We start from the raw sequence: 19,745 nt of genomic DNA on the forward strand, positions 1-19,745 counted from the left end.
GGGGAATTTTTCAAATACTCATTCATTCGTGAGCAAGAATGAGGGAAGGCATTTTGTGAAACTTGACTGAATGATGAATATTTCTGCACTGCCTTGACAGTTCAAACTGTTAGAAGACACAGTTTGCTCACAATTACTGTACTTTACTCTGTCTTAAAGTTGTACATAATCTAATCTCTTTAATTTTGGGGGCCCTCCACACCGGGAGTTGTGTCTGGTCTGCCCACGGGGGCGTCGCCCTGGGGATCCCTCGGCCCGGGGGACTGGTGCGGCTCTGCAATAGGTGTGGTGTCTGCCCTGGTCTGTCGGGGTTGAGGGGGGGGGGGTCTCTGTGGCGGTGCTTCCTGTGGCTGTGGACTGTGGTGCCTCTTGGTGTGGATGGCCCCCATGGGTGGCTTCTCCTCACCTGGATCCTCAGTGCCAAGCCATGTTAACAGTCTGCTTACTGTATGTGTGACTGTGTGTGTGTGTGTGTGTGTGTGTGTGTGTGTGTGTGTGTGTGTGTGTGTGTGTGTGTGTGTGTGTGTGTGTGTGAATGGGGGCGGGGGGCTATATGTGTCACTTCTTATTGTTGTATGTTTCATTATTTTATCACGTTTTATCTTGTGAAACACTTTGAGTTGCATTTTTTATGTATGAAAAGTGCTATATAAATAAAGTTTGATTTGATTTGATTTGATTTGATTTGATTTGATTTGATTTGATTTGATTTAATTTAATTTAATTTAGCACGGCAAAATAAAAAATAACAGATTTTCAGTTTTTGTGTCCACAGTAAACATAAAAAGTCATTTCAACTCCTGTTCCTCATATTCATATCAATATACTTACTACCATGAAGGAGATAATGTTACAGAGAACTGAATGTAAACTTTTAGACAGTACACATAGTAGTACAGGTTAAAATCAAAACTGATTTCTGGTGGCCAGTGTCTGATTTTAAAATCGGAAAGAGACCAGCGAGTTGCTGTGATGATCACAGCTTTTCATTCTCAAGAGTGTAAACTCTAAGCAACATGAACCAAAATATTTTGATTGTTGCTCTAACATTGTTGCGAGGTATTAGAATTGCGTATAATAAATGCTATTAACATCATTCGAATGACGATCATTTACCTGTTTTATTAATTTCAATGAATTCCTGAGAACAAGTGCACTGCTATCTGCAACTAGATCCTTCGGTACAGGAGGTGGCAGTAGTGAGCACTACTAGAGTCAAATGACCTAAACCAGCGAAGAAGAACGGAAGACGGAAGTTAGTTGGAAAAGCACTACCGGTTGCTGGGTGCTGGTGTGCTATAACAAATATCCCTTCAATTTAAATGTATTTTTTTTCTTGAAATTTTATTTGCATATGCTTTTGACTATATTGTCTGTGTTAGAGTCCAAAAGATTTTGTAATTGGTCACCGAAAAGTAAACATAAGGATTTACGAATTTGCTACATGCTGGCTTCGTTCTATAATCCCTATTTCATAGGTAGCTGTAGCATTTTTCTGCAAGAAAATGGACACAAATGAAGAGATGTCGGAAATTAACGGATGCAAAACATTGCTTATCCGCCACTTACCAGCTGAGCTCAGCCAGGACGAGAAAGAAGACCTCTTAAAATATTTTGGAGCCGAGTCAGTAAGGATTTTTTCCGGCACTGGTCGCATGGTAAGATGTTTCTCACTGCCAAATAATAAATGCTTGAAATTTGGTTAAGTCTTATTCTCATTTTTTAACAAGCATTTGCGTTTCCACAGAAACATGCAGCGTTTGCAACATTTAGGAGTGAAAAATCAGCAGAAAATGTAAGTTATTTTCTTTATCAGATTTAGGTTTGCACGGATGTGATATGTTTACAGTTGGACGCAAAATGATTAAACTCTGATTCCATTTTAGGATTTGTTGGAATGTAACAAACAACCCCTTTTCACATTCAGCACAAAATATTGGTTTTATTGTCGACTGTAATCTCATGATTATTCTGCTCTTTGAGGAGCCTCTCTATAAGCAAAGGATTACACATTTCCAAATCAGACGTAAAACTTCATAAACTTACTTAGAAATAGATTTTCAAGATTATTTCTGTTAAATCCTTAACTTAGGTAAGGACTCCATGCTCAACCTTCCACATGGGACACACATGTTTTGGCGTGCTGTTCTTTTAAGTGATACATTTTGGGAGGTATGGATCAGAAATATTTACCTCATTTACCTAAATGAGGCTGTAATAAATATTCCTAAATACTCCCTGATGGTGGTGACTCAGTGATGCTGTGTGGCTTCTTTGCTTCCTTACTGGTAACCTATAGCTAATGAAGTATAAGCTAGATTTAATCAAGAATCAGGAAATCTTAGAAGAGAATGAACCCATTTGTGAGAGAGGGAAAGTTTGGGGAATCAAATTCCAAAAGAAAAACAATCCCGAACAAATGTCAGTGTCCCCTAAAATTTTATTTCAGAACATTTATTAAATCCTAGAAAATAAATATGTATTGTGCCAGTAAACCTATTGCACAGAGGGCAAAGGAGATTAATTATTTTTCTTTCCAACTGTAAATAAATCTAACAAACATTTTTAGTCTTTTTTTTTTTTTTTTTTTTAAACTGACCTGTATGATATGAAATCCCTCTCGCATCTGTTTAGGCTCTTACCAGACTACATCAGTTAGAGATTCTTGATCATACTCTTATTGTGGAGTTCGCAAAAGGTCAAGATCATGTGACAGAATTGAAGGATCCACCAGTGTCACAAAGGTACATTTGTTTTCATTGTGTTACTTAAAAACAGAATGCATTGACTGTAACTGCTACAGCTCAGTGTGAAAAATTCAGCCATTGTCTGTTTTTCGGACTAAGTCCCTATCCAAAGCTCCACAGATCAGATGTGACTTTTCTAAAACAGGAATTTTCATTTATAATTTAATATGAGCACAGTTTCTATTGATCTCATGTTACAGTGAAACTGATTTTCTTATAAGCCAGTAAAAGTGACTCACTAGCACAGAAATTATGTGAAGTTCATAGTGGTGTGTAATTAAGCGTGAAAGTTTGTAGTTGAATCTTTGTTGTTAAATTTTTTCTTTGCAGCAAGAAAAAAGTTCAAAAAGAGCAGAATAAACCGGAAGCCAAACCAGTAAATATTCCCCTCATACAAACCGGCGTCGCTCCGAGCCTTGGGTGAGTGTTGCTCTGTCCATAAGCAGCTTTTACCATCAGGTGTTCTAAGAGCCAACATTGATGTGCTGGATGTTGATTCCTAAACTACTGACTTTGGATCACGTAATTCTGTTGTTGTGATTTATTATTTAGATACATGCCGAAGTGATTGAAGAACAAGAAAATTTAATTAGGCTATACAGAATAGATAGATTAGCAATGTCCTAACATTTTTTCCTTGCATGGGATTTTGTGTTAACATTCTTTTCATCAATTTCTTGGAGTTTACCAGTAAGTCGCTAGACAAAAGATACCGCCTACACCCAAACACAAATATATGACCCATGCTGTCTAAACCTGGTCAAAGCTTTGTCAGTGTATGTGTGTGGAAGCTGCCTGAAAGCTGGCAGACAGCAAACCTGAATGGAAATCTTGAGCACCAGAAATGAGCTGTCAGCAGCCTTGTGTCCAATTAGATGGCCAGTCAGTCGTTGAGCACCTGACAGTCCGTCTGTGCTTCCAGTCAGTGGCAGGTATTTAATGTCTAGCTCTGCTAATGACGTTTTATCCTAGATTGTGGGTAGGTCTGAAAGAACCTTACATGTTTCCTTTATGTAGCATAAGCCAATAAAATATGCTGCTTTTTAGCTTGTAGCTTGAATTCTCTTTCTGTATCAGTGTGAAACCTTTCGCAAGTTTGAATGCCATTAGGCATTGAATCAGATTGACCCAGCAATGTTTACAGGCAGATGTCACATAGAAGCTGCTCCCATTGAGCACATCAATAGGAGATGGTTCCACTGCAATCTGTCAGGACCACTGTGACTTTCAATTTTTCTACTACTCACCTAAAATTTTCCTGTAAGTTTATCACCAAATAATGAACACAAGACTTGACAATAACGCAAACTCAGGACAGGGTAAGAACCTTGCTAGTGTTTCACAATAAAATATTTCAGCCCAATAAAACTTTGTTTGAAAAAGAGCTAGAAGTGTTGAATGTGTAATAACAGCATGACAGTATTAAACAGGGCATGAGGGAATGTATCAAAATGAGCCTTTTTAATGAAATATTGTGTCTGTGTAACATAATGTTGGTCAACTAAGCCTGCAGCAGTTAATTACTGATGGTAACATAATCGCAACATGGAAGAGTTTCCGTATAGTGCTGAGCTACTTGACTGTTCTGGCGCTCCTGATGTCTAGCTTCATGCTGCTAGCTCTCTCCACCAACACCTGACAGTGACAGTTCAGTCAGTTTGCATCAAGTTAGTTCATTTAAAGTTCATGCACCACACATATAAAAGCAGAAATGTACCCAAATGTATCCGATCATGGTCTATGGAAGTGGAAGCTTTCTGTGTTTTTTCCTCTTTCTGCACATTGCAAGAGAATTCTGGTTAACAAAAACAATGGCATCAGTATATCTTTTCGCTTCCCTCCATTGCTTGGTCAAAATAAATCAAATGCGGAGGGTTTGTCTTTCAAGGGGCCATCATTTTGCAACAAAGCAGTCTAATAGACTGACAGATTTTTAAGGATCTCATATCTCCAACCCTGAAATCTGAAGGATAGTCGTGTTTCTTTCTTGTCAAAGTAAAAAGAGAGGATGTATTAATGAAACGGTAGTAATTCCTTTAACTGTGCAACTGCTGACTAACCTAATCTAGTTCTAGAGTGTAATGGGGAATTTGTCAATCAAATGTTTTACCATTTTGTCGATCATTCCTTAAAATTCAACAACGCAGCTGCATAATTTACCCACGAGTCCCTCATTAACAAACTAATGCCCCAAACATTGAAAATGGGGTGCCACCTGGGACGTCACTGAAGCTCCAGATCGGATTATGCTGGACCACACAAACCTTTGAATCAGATGCAGTTAAGCAGAAAAAAACACTACAAATGTCACTACAGCTGAGAGTAAAATGTGCAATTAAAATTAAATAAGTGAAATTAATTCAAATTACATACTTGATGAGATTCCTTGTGTTCCTGTTCCTTCTGTGTCAGGATTGTATTGAGATAGTTTTACCATGTTATTTCTTTTATCTGTTAAATTACCCTCATTATTTGTTATGGAGTTAACTTTTCCTTCTTTGCGTTTAAAGAGGATAAGGCCATTCATTAAATTCAACTAATTGACCACTGACTAGTAGTTTTGATGATTCTGTTCACTGGTTTCTTCTAAGTGGCAGATTAAGTTCCGTGCACAGTAAGTAAGTCATTGTTTATTAGGGCTGTGCAGGTTTGTTCTCTGCTGCCGTGCTGAGTCTCAGTTTATAAAAGCTATTATTACACAAGGACAAGCTTTGGTGCTGACAGGGCATGTTGGTTTCAATGTCCCTTAATGGTGAGAAAAAGCAGCCTAGCTGAAGCTCAGAGGCTGGGCCACACTGATGTACAGTATGAAGTGGGTTGTGCACAGGGGTGTGGGGGTGGCGGGTGTTTTTAAGGCAGCCCATTGCAGCTTTCCTTTAAAGTATTTTTGTCTTTTCCTCTCTCTCTGCCCTACAGGTTGAAATACCAATCGAATCCTACTTTGAAATATTTATACCCACCACCTTCTAATGGCGTTCTGACAAACATAACACATGCCCTCATAAGTGTGCCAAAGTTTTATGTTCAAGTGAGTAAATCCGGCTTCCTTTATATCATTTGATTTTTTTATCCAGTGCCTTCATGTCTTTGATATGCAGATGTTGGTCATCTGTATGTGTGTGTGTGTGTGTGTGTGTGTGTGTTTGTATTTTTATGTCTTTTCATGCTGCCCCTGTGCTCACACTTTCCTTTTTTAGCAAGAACGAATTCTCGCAAAAAATTCAAATGTGACAACATTTCCAGTCTTCAGATTTATTCCGCCAAAAAAACAAGAAATATGTTTTTCAGAGGTATTGAACTGCATCCAACCTCTTAAAGATCAAACGGAAAACATTTGCCTTTTAAATTTCAATTTGGAGAGCTAGTATTAATAATAAACCATAAGTGGGAGGCATGAGTTATGGGTTTAACATTTCCCCAGGAGCTCTGCTGCCTGGATTTTCACCTCTGCTATTTCTGATGTTGGCATCTTGGTGGTGCTGGTGTGCTGTATAGAAGTTCGGGGCCGCCGCTGGTTTCTCACCTTAGTCTCAGCCTCAGTCTCACTTTGATTCTTGGGTGTTGGAAAATGCAAAAGACTCACAATCTGTGTTACATATGGAGCCCAAGTTACACGCTGCCTGTTTGGGAGCAGCAGTACATTTCTATTAGCAGGCTTCCACTTAACTCAAAATTCGGATCTTTGAATTCACTTTCACTGCATTAATGCTCATGTCTTCAACTCTACAGGTGCTACATCTGATGAACAAGATGAATTTACCGTGTCCCTTCGGCCCCATCACTGTCAGACCCCCCATGGTGAGCTACAGTATTGTGGATGGAAAAGAATGGGCTAATGATTTTGAATAAAATTAACATAAATTATTTAATATGAATTTAGAAAATAGCTGGACAGTGTTCAAATATAAAGAAAATGTTGATATAGAAGTTTGTTTCTCAGTGGTAGAGTACTAATTTATCTGATGGTCGATTGTTTAATCCCCGACCCAGCGGCCAACATGTCAATTCCGTCAGATTGCTCCCAGGGGAATGTTCCACTGGTGTTTGAGTGATGGTGTGAATGGTTTCTGCTCCTAAAGAGCAGGTGGCGCCTGGTAAAAATGCCACCGCTGTATGAATTCTGGTGTGTGAAAAGGTGAATGCTGGTTGATATTGTAAAATCTCAGCATTCAGTCAGACGAGAAAGGCTCTGTGCAAGTACAGTCCATTTAAAGCTGCAAATTCAGGATATAGAACATTTTTCTTCGGAATTGTCAGATGCGTTTTGATAATTTCCCCAATTTTGTAAAAACTCCAAACCAGTGCCAGACTTCTTGAAGAGGTGAGACATCTGCTCGACAGACATACAGATACAGAATTGCTCAGCCTTGGCAGAAGTATGTGCTCCACTGAGTTTTGTAAAGTGTCATAATGATTTAGTTGGAAGGCTGAAAAAGACACTGAAGTTTAAGTCTATGAATTTATTATAATAATAATAATAATGTCATAGCATGAATATTATAGTCATTGCATTTTTAATTTTTGTTAGTTATTCATTTTTGTGTGGGAAAGGGCATAATTATCCTGTTCCGGCTCCTCAATCTGGTCAGTCAGAGCTTCTTGAGCTTTTCCACTGCTTTTCTGCCCAAACAAGGCTGTTGAGATTCTAACCCTGAGCTCTAGCCTTTGGTATCTTTTAGTATTTTCTGCCATTTTATTCATTTATTTAAAGAAATTACTGCTGTTGTTTACATTATGGTATGATAATCGTTGGCATTGGCAGTACAAAGCACTTTGCATTATTCTCACAACAATCCGCAACTTTATTTTCTCAGTTTTAGAACTTTTTTTTTTCCTAACATCTTGTTACAGATGACACCCATAAAATGTTTTCGTCAAACCAAGAGACGGTTCATTTCTAAATTGATCTCTGTTGTTTTGTTTCCTGCAGTTTGAGTTCCTTCCTCCTGCTCCACCCATCCCCATGCCTCCCCCCTTCCCTCCCAACTACCCCCCTTTACCAGAGGAGGAGATGGAGCTGTCCAGTGGAGAAGAATCGGAATATGAGAGCGGGGATGACGAAGACAAGGAAAGGTGAGGAGGAAATACTATACTTGTTTTGTGTTTTTGTTAGTTCCAGTCATTCCAGCTTTTTCTCATTTAAACCAGAAGTAATAATGACTCAACACACAAAAGCCTTGAAGGGAAATGTCTCTGAATTCCACTGGGTAGACGTTTCTTCTTTCCTTTTCCCTTATTCCCTATGCTTACTTTATTTCAGGATTGTTCGTCTGATGGGTCTGGTCAACCAAGCATGCAAGAGACCTCTGAGACCAAAAACGGCTTCGAAGAAAAAGAAACCCAAGATCAAGGATCTACTCTTTGCTCCCAAGCCAGACTCTCAGAGGTACAGCAGAGGCACTCATGCATGTCACAGCCCATACGCATAGCTCATCTCCACGTAGTGTTCACAGGCAGCCAAAACGGAGTAGAAAAGCTCTCGACAGTAAGTCTCCATAAAGACAGCCTTGTGTGACTTACTGTTTGAGCACACGCAGACGCTCCCTCAATGACACACCACAAACTCTGTCTCGACTATAAATACACACTCACCACAGTGTCTCTCAGTTTCATGTTTGGAGACTGGGAAATATCTGCGGTTGACCAAAACAAAGACCCCCAAACCTCAAGCTGCTCAGGAACCAGGTTTATTGTGGGTATTTTTAAAGCCAGGGGTTTTTGTCTGTGCTGTCCCCAGCGCTCCAGCGCTGCAGCCCTCCGACGTGTTCGAGCAGCCCCTCCCCGCTGGCCAGAGGAAAATTGAATTCCACATTTCGTTACCAGAAGTGGTGGCCATGGTGGAAGGGAGTGGGCCTGGTCATTGCAATGATGAAAACAGAGGTAAGGACTTTCTGAAATTTTTGTTTCTTGTCATTGTGAAGTTCACCAGAAATTTTTAGTTCATAATTGTGCAGAAACCAGGAAATGGACAAGTCCAACACACGTGAATAAGTGTTGAGCATTTGTACGCCAAATTAGAAACATGATAACTTGTGTAATCATATCATTTGTCTTTTGTAATGTTGTCCTCCATTACTGATAAACTGTAGAACATAAACGAATGGGTTCAGGCTGTCCATTACCCAAAACATTCTGGCAGTAATGTGCAAGTACTGCAAACAAGGTGTGCCTTTTTCCTGTGTATCTTTATGTATGTTTTGTTTCTATGGTTACAGGTTGATTTTTACATTCATGCTCTGAGCTTCCTTTTTTCCTGAATGATGTTTCCTGGGGCACGACTCGTAAATTGTGTCATTAAGTTTGTGCACACATTTGTCGAGTACTGCAGGGAATGCCTCTTGGTATTCTTTAGGAATCTTAAGCATTTGTTGTTATTATTATTTATGCACCACCTTAATCACAAATATCACAGTAGTGGTCACAAACAAAATGAAGTTTTCCTACAGGTAATATGAAATCAAACATTAAGAAGTAAATCATAGGCCTTGTCAGATCAAGTTTGCTCTTACCTGCTAATGAGAGACAGGATGTCCATGGTAGGACTACATGTTGGAACCAAAGCTTTAACAGCTTCTAAGATCATTTTAATTTTGTTAATCTATCTTCCATGTGTCTGACAGTTGCTCTCAGTAACCATTTAATTGTTTGGAATCAGCAAATATTCACATTTTCATGTATCCATTATTTGATTGATCTAGCATTCAAACTTGAATTTCCATTGACACTGTTATTGTTTCCTGACACACACCTGATGTTGCTTACACACGTTTATGAGGGTTAGCATTGGGACTATATTGATAATAGTAATGGATTTGAGGAACATGGATTAAAAGTGTTCTGCCTGCTCTTCATCTATGTATTTGGTATTATGATAAAGAAATGTAAGATATTATTATAGTTTGATTATTACTGTAGAACACATTTGCACCACACTGAGGCAGGACTCGATGTAGGTTTGACATAGGTTTAAGTCAGATCCGAGTGCTGCACAACAGCGTATCACAGCAGTAACACACCAGAAAGGTTTTCCTCCTATCTGTATGAGCAAAAGTCATTGGGGGCACCGTCTGTGTTACTTGACAGCTGTGCAGTTCCCTGTTCGTCTTATCTCCCTTCTCTTTAGTTACAACTTCACTGCCTGGCAAATCCTGAGAGGTAAAACAGATCTCAAAGTCAAACAAAAGATTACCTAAAGATAGGTGGAGATAAACTATGACAGGTGGCTTTTTGTATTACCATTCGTCTTGTTTTTAGGAAGTCAGGGGGGGAGCCCCGATAAACAAGCTATTTGAATGAAAAGTGGAGGAATGGGATAGATAAAGATAATTTTGAAAGCAGCGATCTAGTTCTCTGCCGAGTGTATCAGAAAACCACCCCAACACTCTTGCACCAGCACACACACAGGCTCACACCGTATTTGGTTTGACAGGCTTGCTTGTTTTTTTTGTTTTTTTTGTCATTGGGTTTGTACAGGTATACTGCTCATGGTAATTCCGTTCGTAGTGTGTATGTGTTCAGATTCATGCACCTCTCAAAAGTGTGCCAGACTTCTCCTTCCCACCACCCGTCGAGTTGTTTGTTAAACAGGAATAAATGTAGATTTGATTAGTTTTTTATTTAACATAGACTGTAGGTGTTATGGCTGACTGTTGACACTGCCAACAATTATATGCAATTATCAGCAATCATTTCTAACAAAGAATAGCATTCAGTGTCAACCATTAAAATGAAATCATTATATTCAGAACTGCTTGCTGGTAATGAAACTGATTTTCCCACCCTGAGCTTTTTTTTAATGGAAAGGATAAACATGGAGGAAGTGATTATTTCACCATCTGCTATTGAATGTCGCTGTGAAAACTTCCATCTGTGTTTATGCTGGATATGGAGCGTCTTCCTCCTGCTATCTATCATAAAGCGATCCAGCAGATCCATCCTGGTGGTACATGGTAAACTGCTGTTTAGCTTTTGCTGGCGGTATTACCAGACTGAATGTAGCAACAGCTTAACATGCTGAAGATGACGTCCTCTGTCTCGTTTTAGAACAGGACGAAGCAGAACTCACTCCCAGCAGCGTCCAGGAGGCTGAGGGTTTTGGGAAGCTCTACCCCAGTGCTCAGCTGTCACAATCACAAGACGACCACAGCGACGATGAACAGGATCTTACATCAGATGTTATCTCCAGGAAGGAGCTGGAGAAGGGACGACTATCAAGAGATGGTAACCAAGATGCTTTTAAGAGCAGGGGCAGTTTAGTAGCAATGCCATCCCTTCATGGGAAGGAAGGTGCTGGATCCTACCAAGAAATTTCTGTATGGTAAACATGTATCAAAAAAGTGATCATTTAAACCCAACTTAAATCCATCTCTGTTTATCTAATAACAAAGCAAAAAAAAAAAAAATTGTCCTTAAAATCTCAGGAACGATTCATGTGAACTACCTCACACACGGCATGTCAATGTCCTAAGAAATCAAGAATGTGATGTCCCAAATTTTGCGCAATTTGGATACACGACATATTAAAGGAATGTTAAATATTAATAAACTTTGATTATTCAAGTGGATAGCACTTTACTGGAGTAGCAGGAATGGTTTTAGTGCTACTGAGTTTTAGACTCAACTCAGTGACAGATGAGATGACGGGTCAAACAGAGACATAGGTTGAGTGAGGTTCTGAAGAGCAATATTGCGTATTGCTAAAATCATGTCTTCACTGTCTGTATTGCTTCATTTACCTTCGTAGTTACTTTTAAAATGGGATGTCTCTGTGTTCGGTTCATTTGTCCCTCAGATTATCTTTGAAGTCACTCTTTCAAAACAGTCCGTTTTGAACAGGCTGCTGTAGTAGTTGATGCAGTCGCAGGAAGGGACTGAACTTTTATGTTTGGGAAGAGCTTAAAATAACCACCAGCCATACTAGGTTCAAACATGCTTTTATATTTTCAGTTTTAAGCAGCTATTACTTAACTTTTCTTTTGAATCTTAGAGATTCTGCTTGTCAATAAGTTTTTTTAAAATGCACTTCAGAAATATTTGGTAGTCGGTTTGTATGACCAAGGCTGATCGATCTAACTTGTTAAATGAAACTTGACATGTCAGGAGACTATGATTTAAGTCCCCATGGGATGATCAGGACTCAGGAGTGACCGTCACAGTAAGGAGCCCCTCATGAGGAACTCACAGATAATATTGACCACCCCCCCCCCCGCCCTAGCCCTACTCATTATTTTAGCATCTTTCTGCTCATTGTTGTGGTTTTCCTCACATGTTGCACATTAGAGCAGAATAAAAGCACCTAACCAGAAGAATTATTACTGTGTGATAAAAAGAATGGTAAGATGTTAAAAAATGTCATGCAATTTAAAAATATATATAGAGACACAAATAGCAGTCAGGGGTATATGAATGTATACATGAAAAAATAAAATAAACAAAATGAAATTCTGAGCCTGAAGTTAAACGGTTTCTTATGCTAAACGGTCTGCATCATAAACAAGCAGTTCCTACCAGTTATTCATTCAGTCCCCCTTTAGACATTGCAAAAGAATGATTTGTTTGCAAATCCAACATCCCAGGAGTATAGTTCCAGGCAAAAGTGTAAATATACTGTGTGGCTAAGAAATGAATGATGCTTATAGTCAACCTTACATACGGAATAAACATCTAGAGTATGGGCAGTACTAGAAATATGAACACACTATTGACACGGTAGAAAAGTATGGAATGCATGTCTATTTGTGTATGAAAGCATTAATATTTCAGTTAAGCCAGTACAGTTGAAAAGTACAATCTTATTCAAATCTGATCTCTAGAATGCCTTCTAGAGGGGAGAGGTGTCCGTGTCAGTGCCTGTAGCTCTGTGAAGTTAACCCAAGCAGTCCAAATTACATGTATGGTCTGCAACCTGCAGATGGACATATATGGACAACAAGATGCGTTCCGCTGACGTTGATGGAGACAAAACCAACATAAAACAACAATAACTGTCGACATACTTTTTTTAGGTGACCTAGAAGTATTTGCCAAATGATAGCAAACGCTGGGCTGCAACGGTTTGGACGTGTTTACCATTCAGTTTCAGCTCACAGCAGCTGAGACGTGATATGTGTGGGCATCAAACACAGAATCATTCCTGTTATGCTCCTGCATGTTGTAGTCTATTCTTCAATCCCAGCTGTCCCAAACTAAACGTGGAGTGGATGGTATCGCGTTGTAATGAATTTCCCTTTATGTACGTACAGACGGCACCGTGATGCTTTGTACCACATTTTGAAACAGACCTTCTCCGCTTCTCTCTTTGAAAACAGAGATAAAAAGGATGTCTGTGTTTAAAAGTTATGAACCAGGAGAGCCGACCTGCAGACTGTACGTGAAGAACATTGCGAAGCAGGCGGAGGAGAAAGTAGGTGCATTTATAGCACATATGCTGGTGTTGTTATGTATTCTTTATGTTGTTTGTCACCAAACCTCACGTCTGTTCTGCAGAAGCAAAGCATTTATGTTCTTATCTTGACTGTTTTTCCTGATATTCATCACTTATTTTCCAGGACCTGAAGTACATCTATAGGAGATACATCAACCCTTCATCAGAGGCAGAGAGAAACATGTGCGTAAACCTGAATCCACATGAGCATGACTTTCTGACTTATTGACTGGGCTCGCGTGTCGCTTCGCCCCTCATCCTATCTCCAGGAGCTATTTCTGACTCTTGCAATTTGTCGCTTTCCCCTGAGAGTTTTTAGTAATTCATGCTGACTGTGTGTTTTGTTATTAATAAGTATCCAACCTGACATAGTGATCATGAGGGACATTTTATGTTTTTTGCATCAGCAGTACTTCAAGTAAATATTGCACTTGAGTCATCAAAACAAGCTTACGTTGAAATGTATGCGATAAAGATGCAGCTCTTCCAGAGAAACAGTGACTCCGGTGGTAAACAGTGATTTTTTTTTCTTTTTTCTTTTCTTCTGGGGTTACTGCAGTTCATGCCCATGGATTTATTTAACCTGATCTAACCTCTGTTACCCTAACTCAACTCAATTGTCTGCCGATTTTCATTCTGACCAAATGCAACAGCAGATGACTTATACACAGAAAGAGTTTGTTCACATTTAGCTGATTAAATTGCACCTTTTTTATTTTTCACTCTTCAAACCGCCCAGACTACACCCACTAAAGGAACCCAAAATGTCTGGAGCCTGCATAGGTCTTAAAACAAGGAACAGACTATTTAAGCGGATTGGGGATGGGCAGGAGCGGTGAGGCAGTGGGGAAAAACAATACTTGTGTTACATCAAACTATTGCTAGGATTGTCATTTAAAAAAAAAAAAAAAATCAAAACCAAAAAAAAAATTCAGTGGCTTAGTCTGTAGCCGTCCTTCAGCTTCAGCTCCTTCTTCTGCTGCCTCTTACTTTCTTCGCGCTCAGTGACAAATCAGGGTTTCCCCCACACTGACAATAAAAGTGGCACAATTACAATTCAGAACAGCACAAACAGGTTTCCATACATGACTGTTAGTCTAAAGGGATGTAGTGAGGGGATGGTATTGTTTTGTCAGGTGGATAAAAAAATGTAATAAAAATTGCTTGTATTGGCCGCTAAATATACTTGGCTGTCCATTGAAAGTCTCTGGGGGCCCACACAAAGGAAGTCTGTGTGTGAAACATGTGATTTGTTTCTGAGAGGGGTACAAAAACTCTTCTGAGGATTTACAGCTCTTGTCCCATGTGACCACAGAAGCAGATAACATTTGCTATGTGACACTGATTTCACACCCCCACCGATAATGACGTGCCCCTTCTCTCTTTTTTTCCCCTCAGGTTTGACATTGTGTTAATGAAGGAGGGACGGATGAAAGGGCAGGCCTTTGTCGGACTCCCCAGTGAGCAGAGCGCAGAGAAGGCACTGCGGGAAACCAACGGCTATGTCCTGTATGACAAACCCCTTGTTGTTGTATCCTTTCATCCACTTCCACAAGACGAGGTAGAGACAAGGATGTAAACAAAAAAAAAAAGGGAAATCCGGGTGTTTAGTGGCTAATTGGTTATTTGGTATGTAGAGCGAAGAACAAATATGCAGAAATTGAAGATGCCAGTTCGGTTTACGTCAGAGCTTCTTGTTTTATTAGCAAATGATCTAGCTGTTAGCAGTGACACTTTTGAGTAAGAGAAGTTACGGGTTTTATTATGAACGAGTAGTTTGCCTAAAACACACAAAATATTGTTGATGTACGTGTGGTTTCATTTCCATCTCCTGTTTCAAATCACAAGGCTGTTCATTGACACAAGCCGTTTTGACAGTATGTTATGTGGGCCAATGGATGGAAATGAAAAATGAACTTTAAAATGAGATATAAGCTAAAGCAAGGATGAGATTATTACACAGAAGTACTTTCAGAAGTGTGAGGATTATTTAGGGATACCTTCCATCCCAGATGAGCTGCTGGCTTTGTCCTCAGTGCGTTCAGGAAGATGAGGACTAATTTCTGGCAGCCTTATTCCGTCTGCTGCTCTTCCTCAACTCACCACTGATAACTGCACATCAACTTCTGAACTTGTCTAATCGAACAAGGCTTTTGATTTTAATGGTATTTTAATAAGTCAAGTTCAAAGAATGAACAGCGACAGCTGCAGTGTAATTTATGTCCTGTGTGTAGGTGAGGTGATGGTGTTGGAGTTTATACTGCTCGTCAACCTGCTCCTGTTGTGCATGGTATTCAGTCCTATAAAAGATTTATTTTAGTCACTCTTTTAAGAGGGGGGGTTGAAAACTTATCTGACTTGATTTTCTAAGGATTTTTAAAGGACCCATATCATGCATTTTTTAATTCTTGTCATTCAGCTGCCAGATGTCCAACTACAATGTATTTGAAATGTCTTGCCCCAAAGTGATCCTTGGTCCTCAATATCTTTAATTGAATATTGATAAATCCTCTCAAAAGGTCTGTTTTAATGGGGCGTAGCTCTCAGCTCCCTAGTTCCACCCCTCCCCTCTCTGAGCCTTCCCTATCTCCCTCCCCCCTCTGAGCTGCCATATCATCACTGCAATCCCCCGCGCGTTCACGTGCGTCTGTTCACTTGCGCCACTCGGAACGCTCCTGCATTACAGATTGATCGATTGGCATAGTCTGGAACTTTTTGAAACTTTCAATAACTTCGCTGCTACATATTTCGCTCTAATTCTTCTTGTGTTTTGCACTCTTGTTTTTCATCATATAACGGTCGATTTTTCGGCGCTAAGCGTGGACCTGCTTCCTCATGTTGCCCAGTCTTTGCTGAACAAAGACTCATGGCTCAAGACTCATGGCTCATCATCATGGCAGCCAGTCTCATCTCATGATGAGACTGGCTGCTCAGATAATTACATTCCGCTTCAAAGCGGTGATGTGTTGTGATTGTTAAAGCTGTGCTTTCCAAAAATTGTCATGGACAATGACAGATCACGGATAACACGGGAGCTAAGGTAACGCAAACTAATGAAACAGGGGATTTAAACAGTAAGACCAAGTTTTTCTCTTGTATACTCTAGCAAAATCCAATCGTTTGGATTCGGTCAGGGTCATGAATTCCTAAAACACTAAATATTTATTGATGCAGGAAGCATTTGTTTCTCAGATTCTAGGAGTTGATCGGGTTAGGGAGGACCACTATGTATATGTAGAGACCTGAAAAAGTGTAATTTTCATAATAGGAGCCCTTTAAGCCTTGAATGCTGATGGGTGTGCAGGAATGGCAGACTTGTTACAATTGCAGGTAAATCCGATGAGAGGAAAGAAATGAAACTTCATTTGTGGTTTTCACTGAACAGGAGCTCAACATGTGGTTAATAGTTGTACCCCAAGTGAAACATAATGGCCTTTGATTATTCTTCAAGTTTCATTCTGTTTGTAGCTTCAGAATGTGGTGCAGATAGCAGCAGACAGGACAGCTGGTCCTGTTTGTGGTTGTCTTGTGATTGAGTCTCGTCAATCCTTTTTTAGCACTACTCTAAGACTGCTCAATTAGTCATATTAAAAAAAAAAACTTCATGAAAAACACGGGTAGTTAAAATTTAAATGTTGATAAAAATTACATCCCCTCACATATAGATACAGTAGTAAAAATACAGTGTAGGGACCAGATGTAGGAGCAGTTAGCGTTGACCATGTAGGAATAGATTAGTTTGACCTACTTAAACATCCATCCAGTCGTTTTCTGTTACCGCTGTAGCTGGTCACAGGGGACTGGAGCCTCTCCCAGCTGGTTTAAGTCGTGAGGCAGGGGAAACTCCAGTTGCGATGCCAGCGCACCGCGGAGCCACACACAGACTCAGACAAGCATGCACGCACACACTCACACCTACGGTCAATTTGGAACGGCCAGTTAACCTGAAGCGCATGCTTTGGAGGTGGGAGGAAGCCGGAGAACCCACGCAGACACGGGGAGAACATGCTAACTCCACACAGGGCGAGACTGCTCTACCGTGCCACCCCTATTTAAACATCTTTTTCTTAAACAATAATAATACGGTGAGAGTAAACCTTTATCTGTTTGATTCAGTGTGCTGAGCCACAGTCCTTAAGTCTCAATTCACAGCAATTTGCCAGATCTGCAAGACCAAAACCAGAAAACACGGATTCTAAAAGAGGACCAAAACAATGATGAACTCAACAGGTGAGTGAGATGCTAAAGCCTTTGGCGATTTACAAGGATGATGTGAAAATAAAGTGTTTTTCATCATGATATAGTGAATCTATTCTCTATGAATAAAACAAGCCTTATTATTCCTGTTATGGTGTTTTATTTTACATTTGTTTTTAAAGTTTATTCAAGATACCGAGGCTTGATATTGTGGCCCAGCTGAACCATTTGTATCCTTATTTTGGCATATCCTTTGGAAAAAAATGTTAAAGAAAATGGGGGTAGTTTTTTTTATGGAATTGAAATCTTTAATGACTAAATTTAAGTTCGATGCTTTGTTTCTAATTCTTTTTGTAGCTCGCATCAGAAGTAATTTGCTTAGATTAGCTTGGAATCCTGTTCTCATTTGAAATCTCAATATTCTCTACCTTTTGATTGAATTTCAGGTGATGGTCTTCTGATGTCATCGTCTTCTTACATTACTAAATAAATATTTTTTATTAAAATACCGTTTGTTGTGTTTTCTTCTCATCCCATACTCAAGCATATGTCACATTTGTGGGCACACTTCAATAAAAGATATGGTATATATTTCCAAACTTTAAGTCTTGAATAGACGAGTAAAAACAGACTTAGAATGTGTAGGAGACCTGGGGTGGCTCAGCAGCAGATGGTGAGCTGTCAACAAAGCAGAATACCCGTCGTCCTGAAGAGACGGCAAACAAACCACACTGCAGTCTATGGGAAATTGCGGGGCCTGGGTTAGCTTGCCTTTACAAGCCCTGGCTGGCCCCATCTGTGTGATTATAGAGCCTAAACCTTAGAAAGAGAGGGTGAACTTCTCCCCTTAGCAGCCATAATAACTGGAAATCAAATTAGTTTTGTGTAGGCAGTACTGCAAAAAGCATGGGGCATGTCAATCACAGCTGAAGTTTAGGTTGTCTGATCTTTAAGCCATTAAAAGAGGGAAAACACTGGTAAACAGCTGCCCATGTGGAGTGCTTTGGTCATAATAGTTGAACCTTTTGTGACACTCATGTCAATAATACAGCGGGAACTTCCTCTGTTTATTCCCAGCCAATTCCTGATTGTGTAAAAATTTGCTTTGCTGATGTTTTTAGTGTTTTACATCATTGCTGTTTTAAATTAAGGTAATAATACAAAGTTAATCAGGAACAAATCCTGTGTGTCGTTTTTTTTTTTCGTAAAACACAAACAAAACCTGGTGCATTTTTAATCCCGTGAGTGCAGTTTGCACCTGCATTAATAGCAGAGAACACAAGGTGCAACATAATCACAGCCGATGCAAGAACTTTATCATCTTGTGGATGTCTTCAGGAGTGCACATTAAAAGTAATTTGTGATATAAATGATAACCCTGTAGGATCTGTACGCACTGTTCCTTTAGTGCAAGCATATGCAACTAAGTAACGGAATGTGATTCTAATCAGATTGTGATACCGTTTTTATGTGGTAGGTATAAATGTTGCTCAGTCATTTGACTAAAAAATCCTCCAGACACTTGTTTGTGTTTGTAAATGTTTGAATGACAATATGAAAAATTTACTGTACAATGTCTTGAATTTGCGGTGCAAAGTGTCTCTGTTGTTGTAGGATAAAGATAGTGGGACAACTTCAAAATATATTTGAAGAAGTGTGATATGGTTTATTTCCACTCTATCAGCTCATTTTTCATCCAGCAGACTTCAGTTCTTCTGAACCGTGCAGGTGTGTTTCAGCTCAATGATTCCACTGTTTTAAAACCAAACTAACATCTGCATTTTAAGAAGACTGTCACTCTGGATCCCTGTCAGAATACCTAAATGACATTAGTAACAATAATAATAATAATTAAAAAGCAGGTACAAAAAAAAAATAAACCACTTAAATCAACCTCTAGGCTAGAAGTGTCACCCTCTTGTGGTGTCACGTTACCTACTGACGGAATTTAACATCCAAATTGTCTAAATATTTTATCCTCCTATGCACACCTTTCAATATCAAAACATGTGCCCACAAAACCATCCGAACGGTATAGTTAAAAATGAGTGTGTCATTGCAATTTTTCAATAAACATATTTTTTTTTTTTTTTTTTAGCTGCGGACATTCAACAGGCCCTCAGACTTTAGTTTGGGGGAAGAGTGGAGATCTTAGTGAGTGTGCAACTTCAAAAACATCCCATTCATGCAAATTTTACTTTCATGGAACTTTTGTTCGAAAATCGGTTCTGGTATATCAAGTCCCAGACCTGCTCATGACTTCAGCCTCTCTGGTTAAAATCCAGGAGCTCAGGGTTATCAATCACATCTACTCATCTGGTTCAACCTGAAGCTCATACTTCAACGCCAGAGTGAAGGAGGAGTTCCCATCTGTGCCC

At 39.5% G+C, this 19,745-nt stretch overlaps 1 protein-coding gene across 2 annotated transcripts; it reads left to right on the forward strand.

Annotated features, from left to right (window-relative positions):
* The first annotated feature begins 1,255 nt into the window (after positions 1 to 1,255).
* On the forward strand, positions 1,256 to 17,866 carry rnpc3 (RNA-binding region (RNP1, RRM) containing 3). 2 transcript variants are annotated; one of them, XM_068303920.1, is made up of 15 exons: positions 1,256 to 1,658; positions 1,748 to 1,795; positions 2,635 to 2,744; positions 3,078 to 3,167; positions 5,664 to 5,775; positions 6,477 to 6,545; positions 7,678 to 7,820; positions 8,008 to 8,133; positions 8,485 to 8,627; positions 10,791 to 10,967; positions 13,055 to 13,149; positions 13,295 to 13,353; positions 14,569 to 14,701; positions 17,323 to 17,400; positions 17,814 to 17,866. In XM_068303920.1, the coding sequence occupies exons 1-14, from the start codon at positions 1,506 to 1,508 to the stop codon at positions 17,386 to 17,388; spliced, it is 1,524 nt and encodes a 507-aa protein (XP_068160021.1). In that variant the 5' UTR covers positions 1,256 to 1,505; the 3' UTR covers positions 17,389 to 17,400; positions 17,814 to 17,866. The 2 variants fall into 2 exon arrangements, with proteins under 2 accessions (XP_068160021.1, XP_068160020.1); XM_068303919.1 differs by lacking the exon at positions 17,814 to 17,866 and adding an exon at positions 17,550 to 17,807.
* The last annotated feature ends 1,879 nt before the right edge of the window (positions 17,867 to 19,745 follow it).

This window comes from Antennarius striatus, chromosome 20 (genome assembly GCF_040054535.1).
Source record: "Antennarius striatus isolate MH-2024 chromosome 20, ASM4005453v1, whole genome shotgun sequence".
Taxonomy (NCBI): domain Eukaryota; kingdom Metazoa; phylum Chordata; class Actinopteri; order Lophiiformes; family Antennariidae; genus Antennarius; species Antennarius striatus.